Here is a 22,004-nt window from a genome sequence, read left to right on the forward strand (position 1 = left end):
AAAGATTTCCAATCATAATAAAGGAACATATGCAACACAAAAAGATGTGTGACCTCCCAAAAAAGATTAACAACCAAAGAAAATTGTAACCAAAATGACTTTCTCTAAACCCCCAAAACCCAATTTGTAGCCATGATAAAGGGAAACCAAAACGGTCATGTTAAACCCCAGCCCAAAAAAGATTTGCAATCATAAAAAAAGATTTGTAACTCAAAATCATTTTTTTGCATGTTTAAAAACATTTCTAAAATTTAAAAAAAAATGTTTAAAACAGTTTTTTTGCATGTTTAAAAATGTCTAAAATTCAACAAAATTGCTTAAAATTGTTTTTTTTTGTACGTTTAAACAATGTCTGAAATTAAACCAAATTTGTGTGGCCCAAAAATCGTATATGCAAAACAAATATTAAATTTTCAGTCAAGCAAAACCTATTTGTAGCCATTAAAAAGTGAAACCAAAAAGGGAGTGTCACCCCCCGCCCAAGAAGATTTGCAATCATAAAAAAAAATATCCATCCATCCATTTTCTACCGCTTATTCCCTTTTGGGGTTGCGGGGGGCGCTGGAGCCTATCTCAGCTACAATCGGGCAGAAGGCGGGGTACACCCTGGACAAGTCGCCCCCTTATCGCAGGGCCAACACAGATAGACAGACAACATTCACACTCACATTCACACACTAGGGCCAATTTAGTGTTGCCAATCAACCTATCCCCAGGTGCATGTCTTTGGATATGTTTGTTCTAAATTGTTTTTTTTTGCATGTTTAAAAAAATGTCTAAAATTAAACAAAATCGTTTAAAATCGGTTTTGCATGTTTATAACATTTCTAAAATTCAACAAAATTGCTTAAAATCACTTTTTTTTTGCACATTTAATAAATGTCTAAAATTAAAACAAATGTTTGTAGCCAAAACAATTGTATATGCAAAACAAATACCCGATTTTCAATCAAACAAAACTTATTTGTAGCCATTAAAAAGTTAAAAAAAAAAGTGATTTTCACCCCCCCAAGAAGATTTGCAATCATAAAAAAGATTTGTTCATTATAAATAGTTTTTTTGCATGTTTAAATTTTTTTTAAATTAAACAACATTGTTTAAAATCGTTTTCTTGCATGTCTACAAAACATGTCTAAAATTAAACAAAATCATTTAAAATAGTTGTTTTTCCACATTTAAAACATTTCTAAAATGAAACCAAATTTTTGTAGCCAAAAAATCGTATTTGTAAACAAAATATCCGATTTTCAATCAAACAAAACTTATTTGTAGCCATTAAAAAGTAATGTTTAACCCCCCCCAAGAAGATTTGCAATCATAAAAAAAGATATGCAACTCAAAATCGTTCTAAATATTTTTTTGCATGTTTAAAAAAAATTCTAAAATTAAACAAAGTTGTTTGAAATCGTTTTTTGCATATTAAAAAACAATCGTTTAAATTACATATGTTTCTCCATGTTTAAAAAATGTCTAAAATAAATCAAATTTTTGTAGCCAAAAAATCGTATTTGCAAACAAAATATCAGATTTTTAATTAAACAAAATGTATTTGTAGCCATTAAAAAGTGAAACCAAAACAGTGATGTTTAACCCCCCAGCTGCCCAAGAAGATTTGCAATCATAGATATCAAAAGATATGTAACTCAAAATCGTTCTAAATCGTTTTTTGCATGTTTTAAAATATTATACTGCACGAATCCACCGGGCCTCGTCATGGTTACCTCTGGGTGGCCTTTGTGTCACGCCACACCACTCTCTGACAACTGTAATATGGAGTGCTTCATCCAGGACACTCAGCATTCTGTGGCGTACCCGGTTGAACCAGGCAACTTCTCCGTCTCTTCCTCTCCGGGCATGGATTGAGAGCCCTTCTTTCTCTAATTAGAGAGAAGTGGAGGACAAGAGGGAGCCGGGGACAGGAGTGCAGATTATTTCAGCTGCTTCGTTAACTCCCCTCACTCTTTCCCCCTTTCAAGTTCTTATCCCACTGAGTGAAAACTGAATGTGAATGTTGGGTGAGGTCTGCTTCGTCAAGGTGAAAACATCTGCTGTGGATTCATGCAAGGGTTATCACTCTATCGCTGATTTGTTGAAGTGTAATTTCCCCTCGTTAGCATTGAGGTATTGTGTGGCAGAACAATCCCTGTGGATCAGCTACTACCAGTCCAAAATAGTCGGAATCCCCCGCGTACACATCCCATTCAGTTGGAAACAAATGGCACAAATGGCATTCTGGTCACCTTCTGTTGGAGGCTAAATTGGAGGGTCTTTTATGAATGGTTGAAAGGACAGTGATGTATGTGGGAGACAGGTGGGGTTGCAGACCACCTCCTCTGTTCAGGGATGGCTTTCCAATCTTGACATAGATGGCTTCCCTCACTCCTCTTCCGTACCATCCGTCCTACCTGTCCAGAATATGTACATACAGGTAAAAGCCAGTAAATTAGAATATTTTGAAAAACTTGATTTATTTCAGTAATTGCATTCAAAAGGTGTAACTTGTACATTATATTTATTCATTGCACACAGACTGATGCATTCAAATGTTTATTTCATTTAATTTTGATGATTTGAAGTGGCAACAAATGAAAATCCAAAATTCCGTGTGTCACAAAATTAGAATATTACTTAAGGTTGCTCTGATAGTGGCCTTCAACTCTTCTGCGTTTTTGGGTCTGGCATTCTGCATCTTCCTTTTCACAATACCCCACAGATTTTCTATGGGGCTAAGGTCAGGGGAGTTGGCGGGCCAATTTAGAACAGAAATACCATGGTCCGTAAACCATGCACAGGTAGATTTTGCGCTGTGTGCAGGCGCCAAGTCCTGTTGGAACTTGAAATCTCCATCTCCATAGAGCAAGTCAGCAGCAGGAAGCATGAAGTGCTCTAAAACTTGCTGGTAGACGGCTGCGTTGACCCTGGATCTCAGGAAACAGAGTGGACCGACACCAGCAGATGACATGGCACCCCAAACCATCACTGATGGTGGAAACTTTACACTAGACTTCAGGCAACGTGGATCCTGTGCCTCTCCTGTCTTCCTCCAGACTCTGGGACCTCGATTTCCAAAGGAAATGCAAACCAAACCAACCCAAACCATCAGTGAGGGTTTGGGGTGCCATGTCATCTGCTGGTGTCGGTCCACTCTGTTTCCTGTCTGAAGATGTTGGCTTTGTTTTGATGCCAAATTAAATATGTTAGACCCTGTTTCAGGCCTTCAGACTAGAGGTGTCCTTTCTTAATAGGTCTGTGAACATGAACTGATGAAAGGAGAAACATCCTCTTAAATAAACTGAACAGTTCAGGTGCAATCAATTGAAAGCCCTGAGAATAAATTGATGAATGAGAATATTAGCAAGCGTTGTCAATACGATGCAGTGCAGTTTGTACGCCACTAAAAACTGAAACTACTATTAGTAAACATTAGTTTTTACCTTGCTTTTGAACAGAAGCACGTGCAGTCACAGGGGTGGCAGCGTATACAGTGAGCGCGGGGTGACTTGTAAAGTGCAAAACAGCTGTGGAGGGGACCGTTAGATAAATGTGGCTCTTCCCTGGAGAGAGAAGGTGACACGCAGTACAAGAAACCATGCACATGCCACTCCGGTGTACTTTCCCGAGCCATCCGTCCTTCCCCCTACACACACACACGCGCGCGCGCGCACAGACACACACACGCACACACACCGAGGCGTCTACGACAGCTGACTGAGCCGTTGACAGTGTGTAGAAAACCTTGCTAATCCCTGTCAAAGGATAAAAACCACTCAAAGCAAAACAATTAAAATGCTAATTTAGTTTCCTACATTCGGCTCTCCAGGCAGGCAGCGGAACATTGTTAAAATGTGTGCGTGTGAGCGTGTGTGTGTGTGTGTTTGCAATAACCACCCTTTGAGAGCACGGTCAGCATGGACGGACCATTTATTCAGGATGTGAGTGCAAGCTGAGGTAGGTTAGCTTTACATGGTTTTTGTCTTTGTCAAGCAGAACCAAAAAAGGTTAACAAAACCTTCTTAGGGTTGGAACAGTTCAAAAAAGTCCACAGTTTGGATCTTACTACAGTGTATGACACTGTTTTTGGTATGTCTACAGAGTCCAGAAAACCATACATCCCAATTATCCGCCATTATCATGTATCATTTGAGGTTCTTACAAACACATTTTATGAAATACGGTAAAATGTATCTTAAATCTCTGACCCTTGAATTAGTGTAAACCAAAAATCTAAGCGTATTTTTAGAACCATATTATATACCATCAACATAAAGTGAAGCACAATCTTTATAAACAGTAGTTTTTAAACATTCTCATATTTATTGATACAATACATCATTGGACAGCTTTGACAAGTATTTGTAAGGTAACATATAGGGTTGGGCGATATGAACCAAAACTGATACTGCGGTATTTTTAGTCTGAATGGTGGTATACGGTACATACCGGTATCTTAAAAAAACGTGGAAAGTGCTTGAGGTTGCCGAAGCGTTTTACGGCTCGATAACCAGTGTTGAGAGTATCCAGATTATTTTTTGTTGTATGTAGCAACGTAATGTGTTGCTGATTTTGAAAAAGTAATTATGTATATGAAGGTTCTCATTCATCCAGGACTTGTCATCTCAGGGCATTCAATCGATCACAACTGGACTGTTTAGTTTGTCTTGGAAGACGTTTCGCCGCTCATCCAAGTAGGCTTCATCAGTTCATGATCATAGACTTAGATTGGCCAGATCTAGTCTTAGACTAAGATTGGTCAGATGCAGTCTTAGACTTAGATTGGTCAGATGTAGTCTTAGACTTAGATTGGTCAGATGTAGTCTTAGACTTAGATTGGTCAGATGTAGTCTTAGACTTAGATTGGTCAGATGTAATCTAGCGGCTGGTGCCAAATCCCCAAATGTTGATACTAGGAGAGTGTGCCTGGGCAAGGATAGTTTTGCCTTATCGTGGTGAGAAAAACAACTGTTTTGAGGCAAACGAGCAATCCGAACTGTCAAAGTCAACGACCGTCGTTGAAGTGTAATTTCCCTTCGTTAGCATTGAAGTATTGTGTGGCAGAACGATCGCTGTGGATCGACTACTACCAGTCCAAAATAGTCGTAATCCCCCGCATTAGCATTGAGATTATAAAGTAATTAGTTAGCCGTTACTTGTCACAGCAGTTTTTGATAATTGTGTTTATTACGTTAGGTTTATAGCCTCACACTTGTGCTAGGGTATAGATGGAGTTTCCCAGTCGCTCGGTGCGGCGAAAGCTGATACTTTTCATCCACCCACTTTAGTAGGTTAGTCCGCACGGGCTAACAGGAAAAGTACTTTCAAGCTTAAGTTTAAATAAAGTTGTAGTCACTCACCAATAGCCAAAGAAAGCATTGCATCACTCGGTGGTTGAGAAGCCTTCGTAAACATGCAAGGGGCAGGATTGAACCAAAGGGGATGCCCTGTGCTTCGCCTGTCAGGCGCAGAGAAGAGCAAACGACCGCAACAAAGGCACATCAAAAGATGGCTATGACGGTATTGTTTCAAATATATACCGGTATTAACTATAACACTGCTTTGTTTTTTTTTGTGGAAACGACTCGCAGGCTGTTTAGAAATAAAAAAAGAGTGTCTCTGTCCTTTCCATACATTGGTCCTACATAGGTGGTGCCGCCCACAAGAACACAAGAAGAGGCTAGTATTAGCTTTGAAGTTTGTCCGCAGACTGAGCAGATGTTCCAAGTGGCCTTCTCGACATTGTTTGATTCCCGGAAGGAGGCGGGTCATTGTTTCGGTGTCGAATGAGCGGTCCAGGACACATGGTTTTCCCAGCCTTCTCGACATTGTTTGATTCCGGAAGGGGGCGGATCAGTATTTCGGTGCCGAATGAGCGGTCCGGGACACATGGTTTCCCCAGACAAATGTTAACAGCAGTTCAGAATCAGAATTAGAATCAGAAATACTTTATTAATCCCTGAGGGGAAATTAACATTTTCAGCATAATCCCATTCAAGATCAGACAAACATTACAGGGAGACAGAACAGGATCGCCGACGGGTCTGCCAACTTCCGGCACCTCTTACAAAAAAGGTGAGAAACAGGGGGCGAGAAAAAAACATATGTCTAAGCCTGGGCCACTGGAGAGGGGGTCCAGACTGAAAAAACAACTCATAGCCATAGCACACATCCCCCTTACATGTGTGTAAGAGGGAAACATTAAAGAAAACAAGGAACATTAAAGACATTAAAAGAGCAGAGCTGATGCAACCAGCCATTTCTACATATAGCTATGAATAAAAAGTAAAAGAAACATATACACTGTGGTTGCCTCTGTGGTGTTCCACGCCATTGTCTGCTTGGGTGGAGGGAGCATGGCCAGAGACAGGAGTAGACCCAACAAAGCAACCAAGAGAGCCGACTCCACTCTTGTCCGCCTACCAACTCCCGGCCAGTGTCCAGTCCGCATGGATGAGCGAGGATGCGTCTAAGGAGACTGAGGTGTCCGATACCTACTCATTCAGTCAAGACACTGTGAAGCCTGTCCGTCCCGGCGCTCAGTGCTAGCTCCGCAGCCCTGTCTCTTCATCCGCATCTCCTCCAGTCTCTCCAAACGGACTCTGGCGTGGAAGAGACCCAACAGCTGGTCTCCATGGCCAAAAGGCTCCAGAAAGATCCAGAAGTCCACAAAAAAGCACCGCAGAAGTCACGAAAGTGATACCCCTTGTAACACAGTCCCAAAGGGTCCCAAACCAAAAGGCAAAAAAAAAATCCATATATATTTATAAAAAAGAAAATATATATATATATATATATATATCTATAAATATAATTAATAACACATGAAAACAAGAGGTTAACATCAGGAACACAAACACACTTCGGTCAATTTGCTTGATACTCCATATTTAACAGGAGATTCTGCTTTTATTGGCCAATCATACAGCCTTACTTCGCCTCACTCCTGAACTTTATTTTTGTAAGTAAGTAAGTAAGTAATTTTTATTTAAAAAGTGCTTTTCACAGATACAATCACAAAGCGCTGTACAAAACAGAGGCGAAGTAAAACAACAAATCAATTTAAAACAACAGGGGCAACAACATAAAAAGGATACAAAGTGGTTTAAAAATGATAGTTAAAAGGTGCATTAACTAAAAGCTTTACTAAAAAGAGAAGTTTTCAAATGTTTCTAAAAAGTTTCAACACAGTCAAGATCACGGAGAGACTGGTGCAAAGTGTTCCAGAGTCTGGGAGCTATAGCCTGGAATGCCAGGTCTCCACGGGTTTTTAAACAAGTTTTTGGGGTCTTTAGAAGACCTAGGCCTGAAGACTGGAGGCTGCGCCCTGAAGAGTAGGGGCATAGCAAGTCAGTGATGTACTGAGGGGCCCCACCATGCAACGCACGGAATGTCAGGACTAACATCTTGAAGCCAATGAAGACTACATAAAACGGGGGTGATATGGACTGTTCTGGGTGCACCGGTCAAAAGTCTGGCAGCCGCAATTTGTACAGTCTGAAGTCTCTTTAGCGTTGACTTGTTGAAGAGCGTGAAAAGAGAATTGTAATAGTCAATGCGAGATGAAATGAACGTGTGAATGATCATTTCGAGATCCAATTTTTACAACAAATTTCTCACTTTAAGAAATATTTCTGAGATGATAAAAACAGTTTTTGGTCAGTTGACGACAGTGACCCTCCAAAGACATGGACTGATCAAACACAACCCCAAGGTTTCTGAGGCTGCTTTTAACAGATGCACGCAGAGCACCAAGGGAGTTCTTGATCAGGGGGATCTTTTTATCGGGAGCAATTATCAGAGTTTTCGTTTTGCCATAGTCATGGACTTGAACATGCAAAAGGAAACAATATCAAAGAAGCGGCTTGCAAGCATCCTTGAAGTATCGGACGGGATAGAGGCCTAAGATGTCAGCGAGATCTTTCTGACGTGTGTCTGTTCTTCCTTTAGTACCAAGGTATTAATCAAAACAAGTAAAGTAGAATGAAGTTTAAGTAAAAAAAAAAGGTTATTTATTGTGAAACTTTTATGAACCGTTCCATCCCTAAACCTTTCACAGCACTCCCAAATCATCACATTTACACGACTGCGTGTATGGAAGTGTACACGCCAAACAACTTAGACTGCAAATCAGCGTGTGCGTACTGAGAGAAAAAAAAAAACATGCGTTAGAGAGAGTTTTTAAATGGAATGAGCGAGTGAAAGCGATGTTTCGCCGTTTTCTGCCTGCTGTTGTATGAATAATTGAAGAGTGGAACATCCCCCCTCTATCTCTGCACCAGCCCGAGCACACACACACGGCGTGTAGAGACAGGTGTGGACCGGGAGAGTGCATCCATAGGGGAATCTGTGACATTGCTGCTCTGAAAACTTGATCAATTATTGACATGTGATGCAGTCACATACCTGCTCTTAACATCCTGCAGATACACAAAACAACATATCCGTTGGTGGTCCGCAGCGACAGCTGGAGAAATCAGAACAAGTCCACTCAGCTACGGACGGCCGTAGTAACAAATTCTTCTGTCGATTGAGTGGAATTGATTGTTGATTCTTCATGTGGTGAAGCAACTGTAGCTGAATGGCGTGCAGTATTCGGCTGCAACCAGCAGAGGCGCCCTTGGTTCGGTCTCATTGAATTTGCAGTTTAAAGAATCCTGTCCGCTACGGGAAGTTCAAACATGAAACAGGAGTTCAAAACATAAACTGTATGGACTGCACCGATATATAAGCCGCAGCCACTACATTTTAGAAGAACAAAAATGTTTTTCCATACATTAGCCGCACCGGACTATAAGCCGCAGATATATACGTTTTGAAATGAGTTATTTACACATGAATATTTTCTAAATGTTTTTTTACATACCTTAATTGTTTCCAAACAGCATCTGTAACACGACAGTAAAACGGCTGATCAAACAAAACAGAAGTCATCGTCATGGACCCACTAGCTACGGAAGCTAAACAGACTCAATAACGCCACAGTAAGGTTTTTGTGAATTTACGATACTGAAACAATACAAAAATAATGCCATTGTAAGTTAATAATTCTAACACAGACACTCGTAGTAAGTGTGTTAATGCTAAAGATGCTAGCTGCATCACATTACCATAGCACGTATAAATATGCGTGAAAACACTCCTACAGATATCACACATGGGACGGTTTAGTGAGTAAGAATTGTTTTAGTTATATTGTAAAACTTGCAAACAATGCTTGGAGTGATGAATGAAGAATCCATATGAGTAGGACCGCTGTGGACCGAACAGCAACTGTACTATTGGTTGATAAATACAAAATTCCAAACAAAAAGGCAATGCAGCACTGCAGTACATACGCACAAAAAACAACACACCTATTCAGTGTGTATGCTTTTTTTTTGTTAAACTATTTATTTCATAGCCGGCATCAGTAAAGAAAAATCCATAAATCAACCGCACCGGATACAAAGCCTTGGAAAAAAGTAGCGGCCCATAGTCTGGAATTTAGGTAAGATGAAAAATAAAACACAAAAACATTTGTTGATTGATTAAATTTGAGTTTAGTTCGCAATCTTACTAAAAAAAATGTTTGCAGCAAATACTTCATATTTGTGTCTCATGTTGCCTTTTTCATGAAAGTCAAGAAAAAAACGAAGTGATATGTATTTGAGAATGAGAGTAACACTTTTTTGGTTTGTTTGTTTGTTTAAAGTGTCCCGATACAAATTGTGGAATTCATACTGATAATGCAGCCTTGAACTTTGTCCGACGGCGATACCAATTCGATATAATATCAGCAGAAATCATACATACAGTCGTCTCTTGCCACTTCGTGCTTTGGATTTTGCAGCTTCACTCTCTTGTGTTTTTTCAAAATATATTCATAAAAAAATACTGCATATTTAAGCACATTTTAAGTATTATTGACCTAAAATTTGCATTCTCAAGCTTGAAAAATGGCTAAATAAACTTAAATCATCATCATCAAGCTAGTGCAGTATTTTCACAGGTTCATAGTCTTATTGTTCAAGAACTGTGTTCGTGTGAATATAACTTATTAATATTATTTATTATTATATATTAATAATAATCAAAAATGATTATTCTTTATTATTACATTTCAATAGTTATTATATATTAATTACTATCAATCAAAATTGTTATTTATTATTATTATATATTAATTATTATTCTGAATTGATATTATTATTATTATTATTTATTATATATTATTGTTAATCTAAATCATTATTGTCTATTATATTATATTAATTGTTATTAATCTAAACTATTATGTATTATATATTATCTATTATTAATCTGAATTATTTTTTATTATTATTGTTTAATATTATTAATCCAAATTATTCAATCAATCAATCAATCTTTATTTATATAGCCCTAAATCACAAGTGTCTCAAAGGGCTGCACAAGCCACAACGACATCCTCGGTACAAAGCCCACATAAGGGCAAGGAAAAACTCACCCCAGTGGGACGTCGATGTGAATGACTATGAGAAACCTTGGAGAGGACCGCATATGTGGGTAACCCCCCCCCCCCCCCCCCACCCCCCCACCCCCCCCCCCCCTCTAGGGGACTTATTATTACCTATTATATATTAATGCATTATTATATATGAATTATTGTTAAATCAAAATTATTTATTATAATTTATATCAATTATAATTCATCTAAATGATTGTTATTATTGTTAGCACTTTGAGTTATTAGCCCTTTTAGATTTGTTGTTCATATGTAAAGTGCAATACAAATTAAACCTATTATCAGTGTTCAAGAACTGTGTGTGTGTGTGAATCTAAATTATTGTATAGCTTGCCTGATTTATGTCTTATAAGTACGTAATGCAGTACATTATGTCTTATTTCCATTATTATTATCTCTATTATTATGACAACTGCATACTAATATAACTTCTAAAACGATTGTAATGTTCATGTTAAAAGGGTTTTGATAATGTTTTAAAAAATGTAATTATGAAAATATTAGATGTATTAATAATTCCTATAATTCATTTACCACGATCAGTCGCTGAACCAATTAAGAGCAGTACACAAGGCTTGAATGTAAAGTAAAACACGTAAAGAATTGCTGTGGCATATCCTGGAATGGACTGCTTGTATCTGAGGCTTAAATCGAACATATGTGATACAAATACATACATACAGGTTTTTTAGTTGATATCAGATTGATATCTGTCTAATTAATAAATATCGGACCGGGACACCCCGATGTATAATTGCTTTTGCAGATAAGAGTGGTGATCGTAGACTTACTGAGCAGAAGAAAACTGATAGCAATATAAAAAGTAGCATCAAGTCACAAGATTAAAATATTATTTTTTAATATTAGTATTATAATAATTACAGATTAGATTCATATAGTGCTTTTCTATACACTGGACACTCAAAGTGCTCATGGAGAAGTGAGAACCCATCATTTATTCACACATTGGTGTAAACTACATTTGCAGCCCCAGCTGCCCTGACTTAGACATGAGATCCACTTTATTCGATAAATATCCTAAAACGTGTATTCAGCATCTTTTGCTAGTATGCAGTATCCGTCAAACGTTTTGAGACTCATTTAGCGTCAGATAATGTCTCCAAACGTTCGACTTTAAGGTCTTTGGTCGTTTTAGGGATCGAGGCGCATTCAAAGGTAAAGGTTCCTTTGTATCAAAGGTGTCATATTATGATAATTAGACTACATTTAAAGTGCGTTTAAGTATTATTATGATGTCTGTCTCCCTGTTTGAAATGACTATGTACGTACATCCATGCAGCAATATTGTATTATACACAGCTGTTTATGTCATTTACATATAATCAAGTTAAAGGGGAACTGCACTTTTTTATTTATATCTTGCTTATCATTCCGAATCCCTCTTTGTGACAAAAGCAACATTTTTTTTATTTTGTATGCAAATAAATGCTAAGGTCAGCAATGAAGGCAATGGTGATTTGATCTACAATATTCCGTCTATAAAGCCCTTTAAAAACATTTTATATAAATGCCATAAATATATATGTCATGTAGTAACAGGCACTTTTATTTAACAATGTGTAATATTTACGATATTTTGGTCATTTTATGCATTACCAGAGCATTTTTTTCCATATAGTGCATCACTTTTCTTTTTATCAACACAACTACTAATCACTGATCCAGAAACTTATATTTTTGAGCCTGAATACAAGAAAGATGATCTACAAGTTTTAGAAGCTGAGTAATAAACAGATGCAACATAGCAGTATTGCTAAATTCTAATCTAGATTAACAAATTATGGATATAATAAAACAATAATTTACTGTACGATGCCTGCTCTCACTGGGATGTTTATATCTTTCAGCACAAGACCTGTCTTCCCCGTTTAGATGATTAATTATTAATAATCCTCACTTGTTTTGTCAGAATTAAAGTAAACACTTTAATTATTATTTCAAAGCAAGTTATGAATTGAATTGTATTTTGTACAACTTTTCCGGTGTAATTAACATTTTTTACAGCATTAAACTGTACATTGAAAAAACTCCACCACTGTTTTTTATAAAAAAAATTCTCTCGACTGAACTGCCAGTTTTTTTGCGTAAAAATCTACCGTTGTGGTTTGAACAGGAGCACATTGTGTACGGTAAAAAAAGCTAGCAGCTCAGTTGCCAGAATAAAACAAAACAAAACAGTGGTACTGTTTTTCTATTTACAGTTTACAGTAATATTTTGTCAAACAAACAAACAAACAAAACACCATAAATCTTTTTCAATTTACTGTAATATGTTGCAAAAAAATAAATATAAATAAATAAATAAAATGATTACCATATTTTCCGGCCTATAGAGCCACACCCACTAAAATTTTAGAGAAAAACATATTTTTCCGTGTATGAGCCGCAGATATATATGTTGTTAAATGATATAGTTGAGGTTTATCTGTTATACGGAGTAGAGCGGAATATATGCTATTTCATCCCGAAAAGCCTGTTTCTCAGGTTTCCCTGCTCTTCAGGGGATTTTCCCTGCTCTTCAGGGGAAATCCCCTGAAGAGCAGGGAAACCGGCGAAACAGGCTTGTAGGGATGAAATAGACTCAGTGTTTTTTCCTGACCTAACATATATGTTGTTAAATGAGGTATTTACACAGAAATATTCTGTAAATGTTTATTTACCTACCTGAATTGTTTCCAAACGGTGTCTGTAATACGGCAGTAAAACGGCTGATCAAACAAAAGAGAAGTCATCGCCATGGACCCACTAACTGCGGAAGCTCGCTCTCCAATCAGCTAAACAGACTCAACAACTCCACGGTGACATTTTGTTGAATTTACGGAGGAATTTCTGAAACTGAAACAATACAAAAAGAATGCCATTATAAGTTAATAATACTAACACAGACATTTGTAAACGTGTTAGCATATTAGCTAATGTTAACGACCCTCGTGTAAATATATTGCGATGGCTCGTACAAATTTGCATGAAAACACTCCGACAGACATCACACGTGGGACGCTTTAGTAAGTAAGAATTGTTTTAGTTACATTGTAAAACTTACAAACGTTGCTTGGAGCGATGAATGAATAATTTATACGAGTAGAAACGCTTTGGACGGCTGGAAGACGGAACTGCACTTCTACTTCCGGTTAAAAGCACTAAACGGAAAGAACACCTGCAGTGAGCGAACCCGTTCATAGACCAAACAATAACACACCTTTTCAGTGTATTTGCTGTGATTTCTTTGCAAACTATTTGTAATATGACCGTTAGCGCGGAAAAAAGAAAAATTCATAAATTAGACGCATATAATTTTACCGCAAAATTCTGGCGACCGAGTTGCTCGCCATTTTTCTACATATTTTTTTTTCAGTGTACATTAAAAAAAAAAAAAAAATAATCAGACGCATAGGCGAGTTCATATTATATTGGCTTTTACAAGCAGTCCCTCACTGAAAGGGAGTTTAAAGATACGCTAAATGATTCGACATTTTCTTAAAATCACTGTTTGTTAATACGTGATCATAAATAAAAAAATACAAATTAATTTAAAAAAATAAAATAAAAAAAATACAAATAATTTAAGTCCTTTCTAGGCGTACACAAGAGGTAAGTTCGTACAATTATGCTAATTTATATATGGAATTTTTTCCATCGGTGTTTTAGTTCCTTTTTCTGCCATTCCAGTGTATTTATTCTTGATTATATTTTGGAATTTGTAACCGCACTCCTCGCACCGGCCGAGTTTCCGTCTCACACCCGCACCTGAAAGAGCGCGGACACCCCGACGTGTCCCTGCTCTGATGCCGATGTTTGACGACCGCTGATGGCGCCCGTGCGCTGCGCTGCTTTCAACCCCCCGCAGATGGGGAAGCTGGACAACGGCAGCCTGACTCTCAAGTACCCGGTGTGGCCCCGCTTCAACTCCTTCGGCGACGCCGAGATGGACGACAACCACTTGTCCATCGTCACGCTGGAGGAGAAGCCGTTTGTCATCGTGGAAGACGTGGAGCGGCTGACCGGCACCTGCATGAGGAACTCCGTGCCCTGCAGGAAACATATCAAAGAGTACGTACTTGCAACTTTTGTCACCTGCATGTTTTGTGCCAGGATGTCCGCCATTTTTTGTTTGCATTTCAGTCCCTTAAGGCTTAGTGGCCACATGCGTGGACAGCACCTTTTAGCTCTTATTTCCAAAATTGTGTACACTACTGAATTGGGGTCTTATGGCCGCTTATGTGGACACGTATACTGCCATCTGGTGGTGTCAGAAGAGTATAACATACAATGGAATTTGGAAATAAAAGTGTAAAAATTTGAATTAGCATGTCACTAAACATGAAGTACACGTTTGTGTACTTATGGACTAAGTACATCATATCAAAAGATGATTCTTAGTTTTTATTCTAATTAGGGTCCAATAAGCCCAAATAGCAAAGAGAAATAAAAAAAAGCATGTAAACAAACAGCTTGGGTCTTAAGAGGTTAAGGAATTATCTATCAAGCCTTGCGGATTTTGCGCGGCCACGTAACTTTGTTCAAAGCCCGCGACTTCCGCACACATTTTGGCTTATCAGCGTATTTTTTTTGTATCGTCCAGCCACTCAGGAATTTTCACCTGTAAAATCAAAAACTTGTCTTTCTTGTCCAGACAAAGCGGTAACACCAACTTGTAGCATGATATCAAACGGCACAATTGTCAACAGACATACTTCCTGTTTCGGTCTACAGCGCAAAGACTTGTGGGTAATGTAGTACATCGACATTTACTTTCTAGTTTACCTATATTTATATGTGTATTTAACATGTATGCATCCTGGGTAAGACAATTATAAAACAGACTCTCATTTGTAATGCTAACCTAGCAAAGAGGCAGACATGTTAGAGAAGTTGAAGTGTGATGATAATCTAATTTAGTGCTATAGATCGTTCTCAACAGTTCACAAATGATTTTATTTTGGATTGGATATGGAATAAAATTCAATTTGAAGTGCTTATTTTGGATACCCCCAAAAAATATGTTTGGAATATCAGATACATTTAAAGTGTAGAAAATGACACGGATGGCCACATTAAAATGAAGTTGTGGACCACATAAAATAATGTGGCAGGGCAGTTTAAAATGATACAGATGGCCACCTTAAAGTTATGTGGTGGACCAAATAAAATAATGTGGTGGGCCATTTTAAAATGATATGGATGGCCACCTTAAACGGACGTGGTGGACCACATAAAATGATGTGGCGGGTCACATAAAAATTACATGGATGGCCACATTAAAATGATTTGGTGGACCACATAAAATAATGTAGTGGGCCACTTTATAATGACACGGATGGCCACCTTAAAATGAAGTGGTGAACCACATAAAATAATGTGGCAGGGCAGTTTAAAATGATACGGCTGGCCAAATTAAAATAATGCGGCGGAACACATTAAGTAATGTGTCGTGCCACATTAAAATAACATGGATGGCCACATTGAAATTAAGTGGTGGACCACGTAAAATGATATGCCGGGCCACATAAATATGACATGGATGGCCACATTAAAATTAATTGGTGGACCACATAAAATCATGTGGCGGGCTACATAAAAATGACATGGATGACCACATTAAAATGAATTGCTGGACCACATAAAATAATGTAGTGGGCTACTTTTAAAGACACAGATGCCCACCTTAAAATGAAGTGGTGAACCACATACAATAATGTGGCAGGGCAGTTTAAAATGATACGGCTGGCCACATTAAAATGAAATGGCGGAACACATTAAATAATGTGTCGTGCCACATTAAAATAATATGGATGGCCACGTTAAAATTAAGTGGTGGACCACATAAAATGATATGGCGGGCCACATAAAAATGACATGGATGGCCACATTAAAATGATTTGGTGGACCACATAAAATAATGTAGTGGGCCACTTTAAAATGACACGGATGGCCACCTTAAAATGAAGTGGTGAACCACATAAAATAATGTGGCAGGGCAGTTTAAAATTATACGACTGGCCAAATTAAAATAATGCGGCGGAACACATTAAGTAATGTGTCGTGCCACATTAAAAAAACATGGATGGCCACATTGAAATTAAGTGGTGGACCACGTAAAATGATATGGCGGGCCACATAAAAATGACATGGATGGCCACTTAAAATTAATTGGTGGACCACATAAAATAATGTAGTGGGCTACTTTAAAATGACACGGATGGCCACCTTAAAATGAAGTGGTGAACCACATAAAATAATGTGGCAGGGCAGTTTAAAATTATACGGCTGGCCAAATTAAAATAATGCGGCGGAACACATTAAGTAATGTGTCGTGCCACATTAAAAAAACATGGATGGCCACATTCAAATTAAGTGGTGGACCACGTAAAATGATATGGCGGGCCACATAAAAATGACATGGATGGCCACTTAAAATTAATTGGTGGACCACATAAAATAATGTAGTGGGCTACTTTAAAATGACACGGATGGCCACCTTAAAATGAAGTGGTGAACCACATAAAATAATGTGGCAGGGCAGTTTAAAATTATACGGCTGGCCAAATTAAAATAATGCGGCGGAACACATTAAGTAATGTGTCGTGCCACATTAAAAAAACATGGATGGCCACATTGAAATTAAGTGGTGGACCACGTAAAATGATATGGCGGGCCACATAAAAATGACATGGATGGCCACTTAAAATTAATTGGTGGACCACATAAAATAATGTAGTGGGCTACTTTAAAATGACACGATTGGCCACCTTAAAATGAAGTGGTGAACCACATAAAATAATGTGGCAGGGCAGTTTAAAATTATACGGCTGGCCACATTAAAATGAAGTGGAGGAACACATTAAGTAATGTAGTGGACCAAATTAAGATGACACGGACGGCCACGTTAAAATGAAGTAGTGAACCACAAAATAATGTAGTGTCACTTTGAAATTGTGGGGCAGGTAACATCAAAATGAAATGGCGGGCCATTTTAGAATGATGTGGCGGGCCAAATTAAAATGACATGGATGGACATATTGAAATGATGTGGCAGGCCAGATTTGGCAGATTTGAGTTTGACACATGTGCGTTACACTGTCTTCCTGTTATTGATGTATATTACCTCAAATAACTCAAGTGTCAAAAGTATCAATATTTTGATTGGAGAATCGATATTAAAGCATAAAGATATCTTATCAGCGGTATCAGTATTTCCGTATCGACCTGCATGTAACTAATTCACAAATGGGGGGTAATGTCCTGGAACATAAATGAAAGTTTCAGACTTGTCAAGTGTAAAACACACACGGAGAATGTCAGCAAATTATAAAGAAAAAAACTATTATCAGTTACCGAAGTTTCCGGACCAAAGGGCGCACTGGATTATAAGGTGCACTGCCGATGAATGCTCTATTTTTGATCTTTGTTTCATATATAAGGCGCTCAGGATTATAGGGCGCATTAAAGAAGTCATATTATTATTATTTTTTTTCTAAATGTAAAATACTTCCTTGTGGTCTACATAACATGTAATGGTGTTTTTTTGGTCAAAATGTTGCATAGATGATGTTTTACAGATCATCTTCAAGTCGATTTCTGACAGTCGCTTCAGGATGCGCCTTTTTGTGGGCGGTCTTATTTACGTGGCTCACCTTCGGCAGCGTCTTCTCCCCGTCATCTTTGTTGTAGCGGTGTAGCGTGCAAGGACGGGAGTGGAAGAAGTGTCAAAAGATGGAGCTAACCGTTTTAATGACATTCAAACTTTACTTCAATCAATAACGGAGCAGCATCTCCTCATCTGGAAACAACCACACCGGAAATGTGTCCCGTGAAAAACCGTCCGACCGGAACTCTCTAATAACTAAAGTTCCTTGGGTGAATAATGTGAACTCACTACACCGGTATGTTTTAGCGCTTTCATGGTGAGTTTACTGACAGATATAAGTACGAACTTTACACTACTTTATATTAGAAATGGCAACAGCGGAGGATGGATGTCCCTTAACAATAAGATAGAGAAAAAGAAGAAGATTAATGACTACGGTGTCGCCACGGACTACAAAGGCGGATGCGCGCAATTTTTCAGGATTTATGCAGATCCCAAATACAGATCAGCAGGTACCAAAAGGTAAGAAAAGTTGCGTTTGTATAACTTTGCGTAACAAAACGCCAGATAATATGTCTTACCTTATACACACACCATAATAATACTCTTATGTTGAAGCACATCAAGCAGTGCGACTTCATAGCTTACCAAAGTCGTACCAAATAAAATTGCTTCGAGGTCGGTAAACAAAACCAGAATTATTCTGTAGATTAGGCGCACCGGGTTATAAGGCGCAATGTCGAGTTTTGAGAAAAAACAAATATTTTAAGTGTGCCTTATAGTCCAGAAAATACAGTATAATTAATTTAATTTTTTTTTATTTTAATCATGTGTGCTTACGGACTGTATCCCTGCAGAATGTATTGATATACATTGATATATTGTGTATATATTGTATTTTTATGTTGATTTAATAATTTTATTTTTTTAAATTTTATTTATTTATTTATTTTTTTTCTTGTGTCGCCCGGTACCAATCGGTCCGCAGACCGGTGGTTGGGGACCACTGAATTAGAGTATTCACTGCCATTGCGTGTCCAATTTTAAGTCTGTGCGCTATAAAACGAGGAACACATCAATACGGTTTTACCATTTTTGGTCGGAATCCTGGGCCAAGGTCACGAGGAAAACACTCGAAAGATTGCTAACAAATTCATCAGATCACAAGTTGGATTTAATGTCTTCGTCACAACTTTCTGATAAGCCTTCTGTGGCCACGACTGTCACAAAAGTGGTCTCCAAAATCCCATAGGGACGTGAGAGGAGGTTCTCCCGTCCCGGAGGAAACCGCTGAGCTCGGCAATCCACGCTCCGTTCTCGACGCGATTGTGCACGGCGCACGCCGGCTCGGACGGCGCGTGATCGAAGCCCTCATTGGACGGCGCCATCGGAGGCCAAGGTGTCACTCATGGATACACACAAACATGGATACACACAAACAAACACAGCTTTCGTAATGGGGACCCGGGCAAGGGGCCGAGAGAGGTTTTCATCCAGAATCACTGTGAAGTAGGGCGGAGGATAATGCATCTCCAAGGAGCTACACACGCACACACACACACACACACTGTCGATCGGATACACACTCTCTTTCGCCACATGTCCACTCACACAGACCAATGCAGTGGATTTCTCCTTCCCCTCGCACAATTCCCACTCAAGCATCCGCACTGTCCATTCGGAGGACGGAGGGTTGGATGCAGGGAAGTAAGGGGGGGTTGTTGGTAGGTCGGGATCTAGGGGGGGGGGGGGACCATTCATGCATGCAGAACCACAAACCCACTCATCCAGGCCGGGCCCTGAGAACAAGCACATAACTACACTGCCCTCCCCGGAGACCCTCCCCCCGAGGCCTTTAGTGGGTTTTTTTTTGTTTTTTTAATCAAGTTGGCCTGGCAACTTCACAAAATGACGTCAAACGCTGTACAAAGTATACGTGACTTCTGAACCTGCACTCATGCACCTCGGTGTGCTTATTTCTGCACTTTGGAACAGTTTTGGCAATTTCACACTAAAAGGACCCAGAGCGAGATGACCGCAATTTCACTGACAGCGTCTCTTTAGGTATTTTTTCGTCCTTTTCTATCATCTCAATTAGTTTTCAGGTAATCGGGACATAATTAAATGTACTTTGAACGCAGTGGCGGCTGCTGGTCTTTCAATTTGGGGAAGCTCATTTTCAGCTACTCTCTAAACCAGGGGTCCCCAAACTATTTGACTCGTGGGCAGCATTGGGTTAAAAAAATTTGGCCGGGGGCCGTGCTGTATATATATATATATATATATATATATATATATATATATATATATATATATATATATATATATATATATATATATACATATATACATTGTCTTTTTAATCTGTTTTGACATTTAAAAACAACAAAAAAACAAAACAAAAAAAACACATTTTTTTTTAACTTGGGCCTTCCCGTGGGCCGGATTTTGGATGCTACGGGGCCGGATCCGGCCCGCGGGCCGTAGTTTGGGGACCCCTGCTCTAAACACAAGTAGAGTCTTCAATAACATATGTATAGATGCTTACACTTACAGGATTGCAAAGTTCTCTATATCAACACAGACTAACGGATTGAAACTTGAAAAATGTATATACCGTATTTTCCGGACTATAGAGCGTATATAAGCCGCACCCACTAAATTCTAGAAAAAAAAATGAATTTTTCCATATATTAGTTGTAAGTCACAGATGTATATGTTGTAAAAGGAGTTATTTACACATAAATATATGTTAATGTTTATTTACATACCTTAATTGTTTCCAAGCGGTGTCTGTAACGCGGCAGTAAAACGGCTGATCAAACAAAACAGAAGTCATCGCCATGGACCCACTAGCTGCGCAAGCCAGCTCTCCAATCAGCTTAACAGACTCAATAACGCCACGGTGATGTTTTGGTGAATTCACCGAGGAATTTGTGAAAATGAAACAATACGAAAATAATGCCATTGTAAGTTAATAATGCTAACACACGTACTCGTAAACGTGTTAGCATATAACAACGCTAGGTTGATTACATTACGGTAGCACGTACAAATATGCATGAAAACACTCCTATAGACATCAGATATGGGACGGTTTAGTACTACTCACTAAATTTTAGAATAAAAAAAAAAATACAATTAAGTTAATAATACTAACACAGTTACTCGTAAACGTGTTAGCATATTAGCTAATGCTAACGAGCTAGGTTGATTACATTACGATAGCATGTACAATTATGCATGAAACAACTCCTACAGACATCACACATGGGATGCTTTAGTAAGTAAAAATTGTTTTAGTTACATTGTAAAACTTTGAAATGTTGCTTGGAGTGATGAATAAATAATCCATACGAGTAAAAATGCTATGGACAACTTAGAAGACCAAACAGCAATTGTACTTCCGGTTCAAAGCTCCAAACAGAAAAGCACTGCAGCACCTGCAGTGAGCAAACTCGTCCAAAAGAGGGTGCCGTAGTACTAACATTAACACACCATTGCAGTGTATTTAGAAGGTCCCCGTTTGAGGTTTTTCTGGGTATAGAGCAAAATAGAGAAGCGGTAGAAAATGTTGAAAGCATATTCAAATAATATAATTGGATATAAACATTTTGTTAAAGTTCAACTCCTACCTTGTTTACTTCCGTGACAACCTCCTTAAAGTTTTGTAATCAATCAGAAATATCAAGCAGCAAAAATGTGCCAAACATGGATAAATGCGGAGCGAGTGTTTTGCTTTTTTCCCCATTATGCATTGTAGTGGATTTAAATGGGTGTCATTTTGAATTATGTTGAGTGCTTTGGACGTTTTTTTTTAAACTATCCACAAAGTTCAGTGAGCAGGTTGCGTTACCTGTGACTATGTGTGTTGAGGTTCTGTGATGTTTGCAGTTTATTTGCTCCGTCAGTGGGAAA

At 38.4% G+C, this 22,004-nt stretch overlaps 1 protein-coding gene across 3 annotated transcripts in view; it reads left to right on the plus strand.

The window, feature by feature from the left end:
• Positions 1-22,004, plus strand: part of grin2aa (glutamate receptor, ionotropic, N-methyl D-aspartate 2A, a) — a 486,150-nt gene that overhangs the window by 329,245 nt on the left and 134,901 nt on the right. For all 3 annotated transcript variants that reach the window (XM_061981593.1, XM_061981594.1, XM_061981592.1), the window contains one exon: positions 14,346-14,548. In XM_061981593.1, the coding sequence (XP_061837577.1) occupies positions 14,346-14,548 (203 nt within the window). The remainder of the gene's footprint in view (positions 1-14,345; positions 14,549-22,004) is intronic.

Source organism: Nerophis lumbriciformis, linkage group LG24 (genome assembly GCF_033978685.3).
Source record: "Nerophis lumbriciformis linkage group LG24, RoL_Nlum_v2.1, whole genome shotgun sequence".
Taxonomy (NCBI): Eukaryota; Metazoa; Chordata; class Actinopteri; order Syngnathiformes; family Syngnathidae; genus Nerophis; species Nerophis lumbriciformis.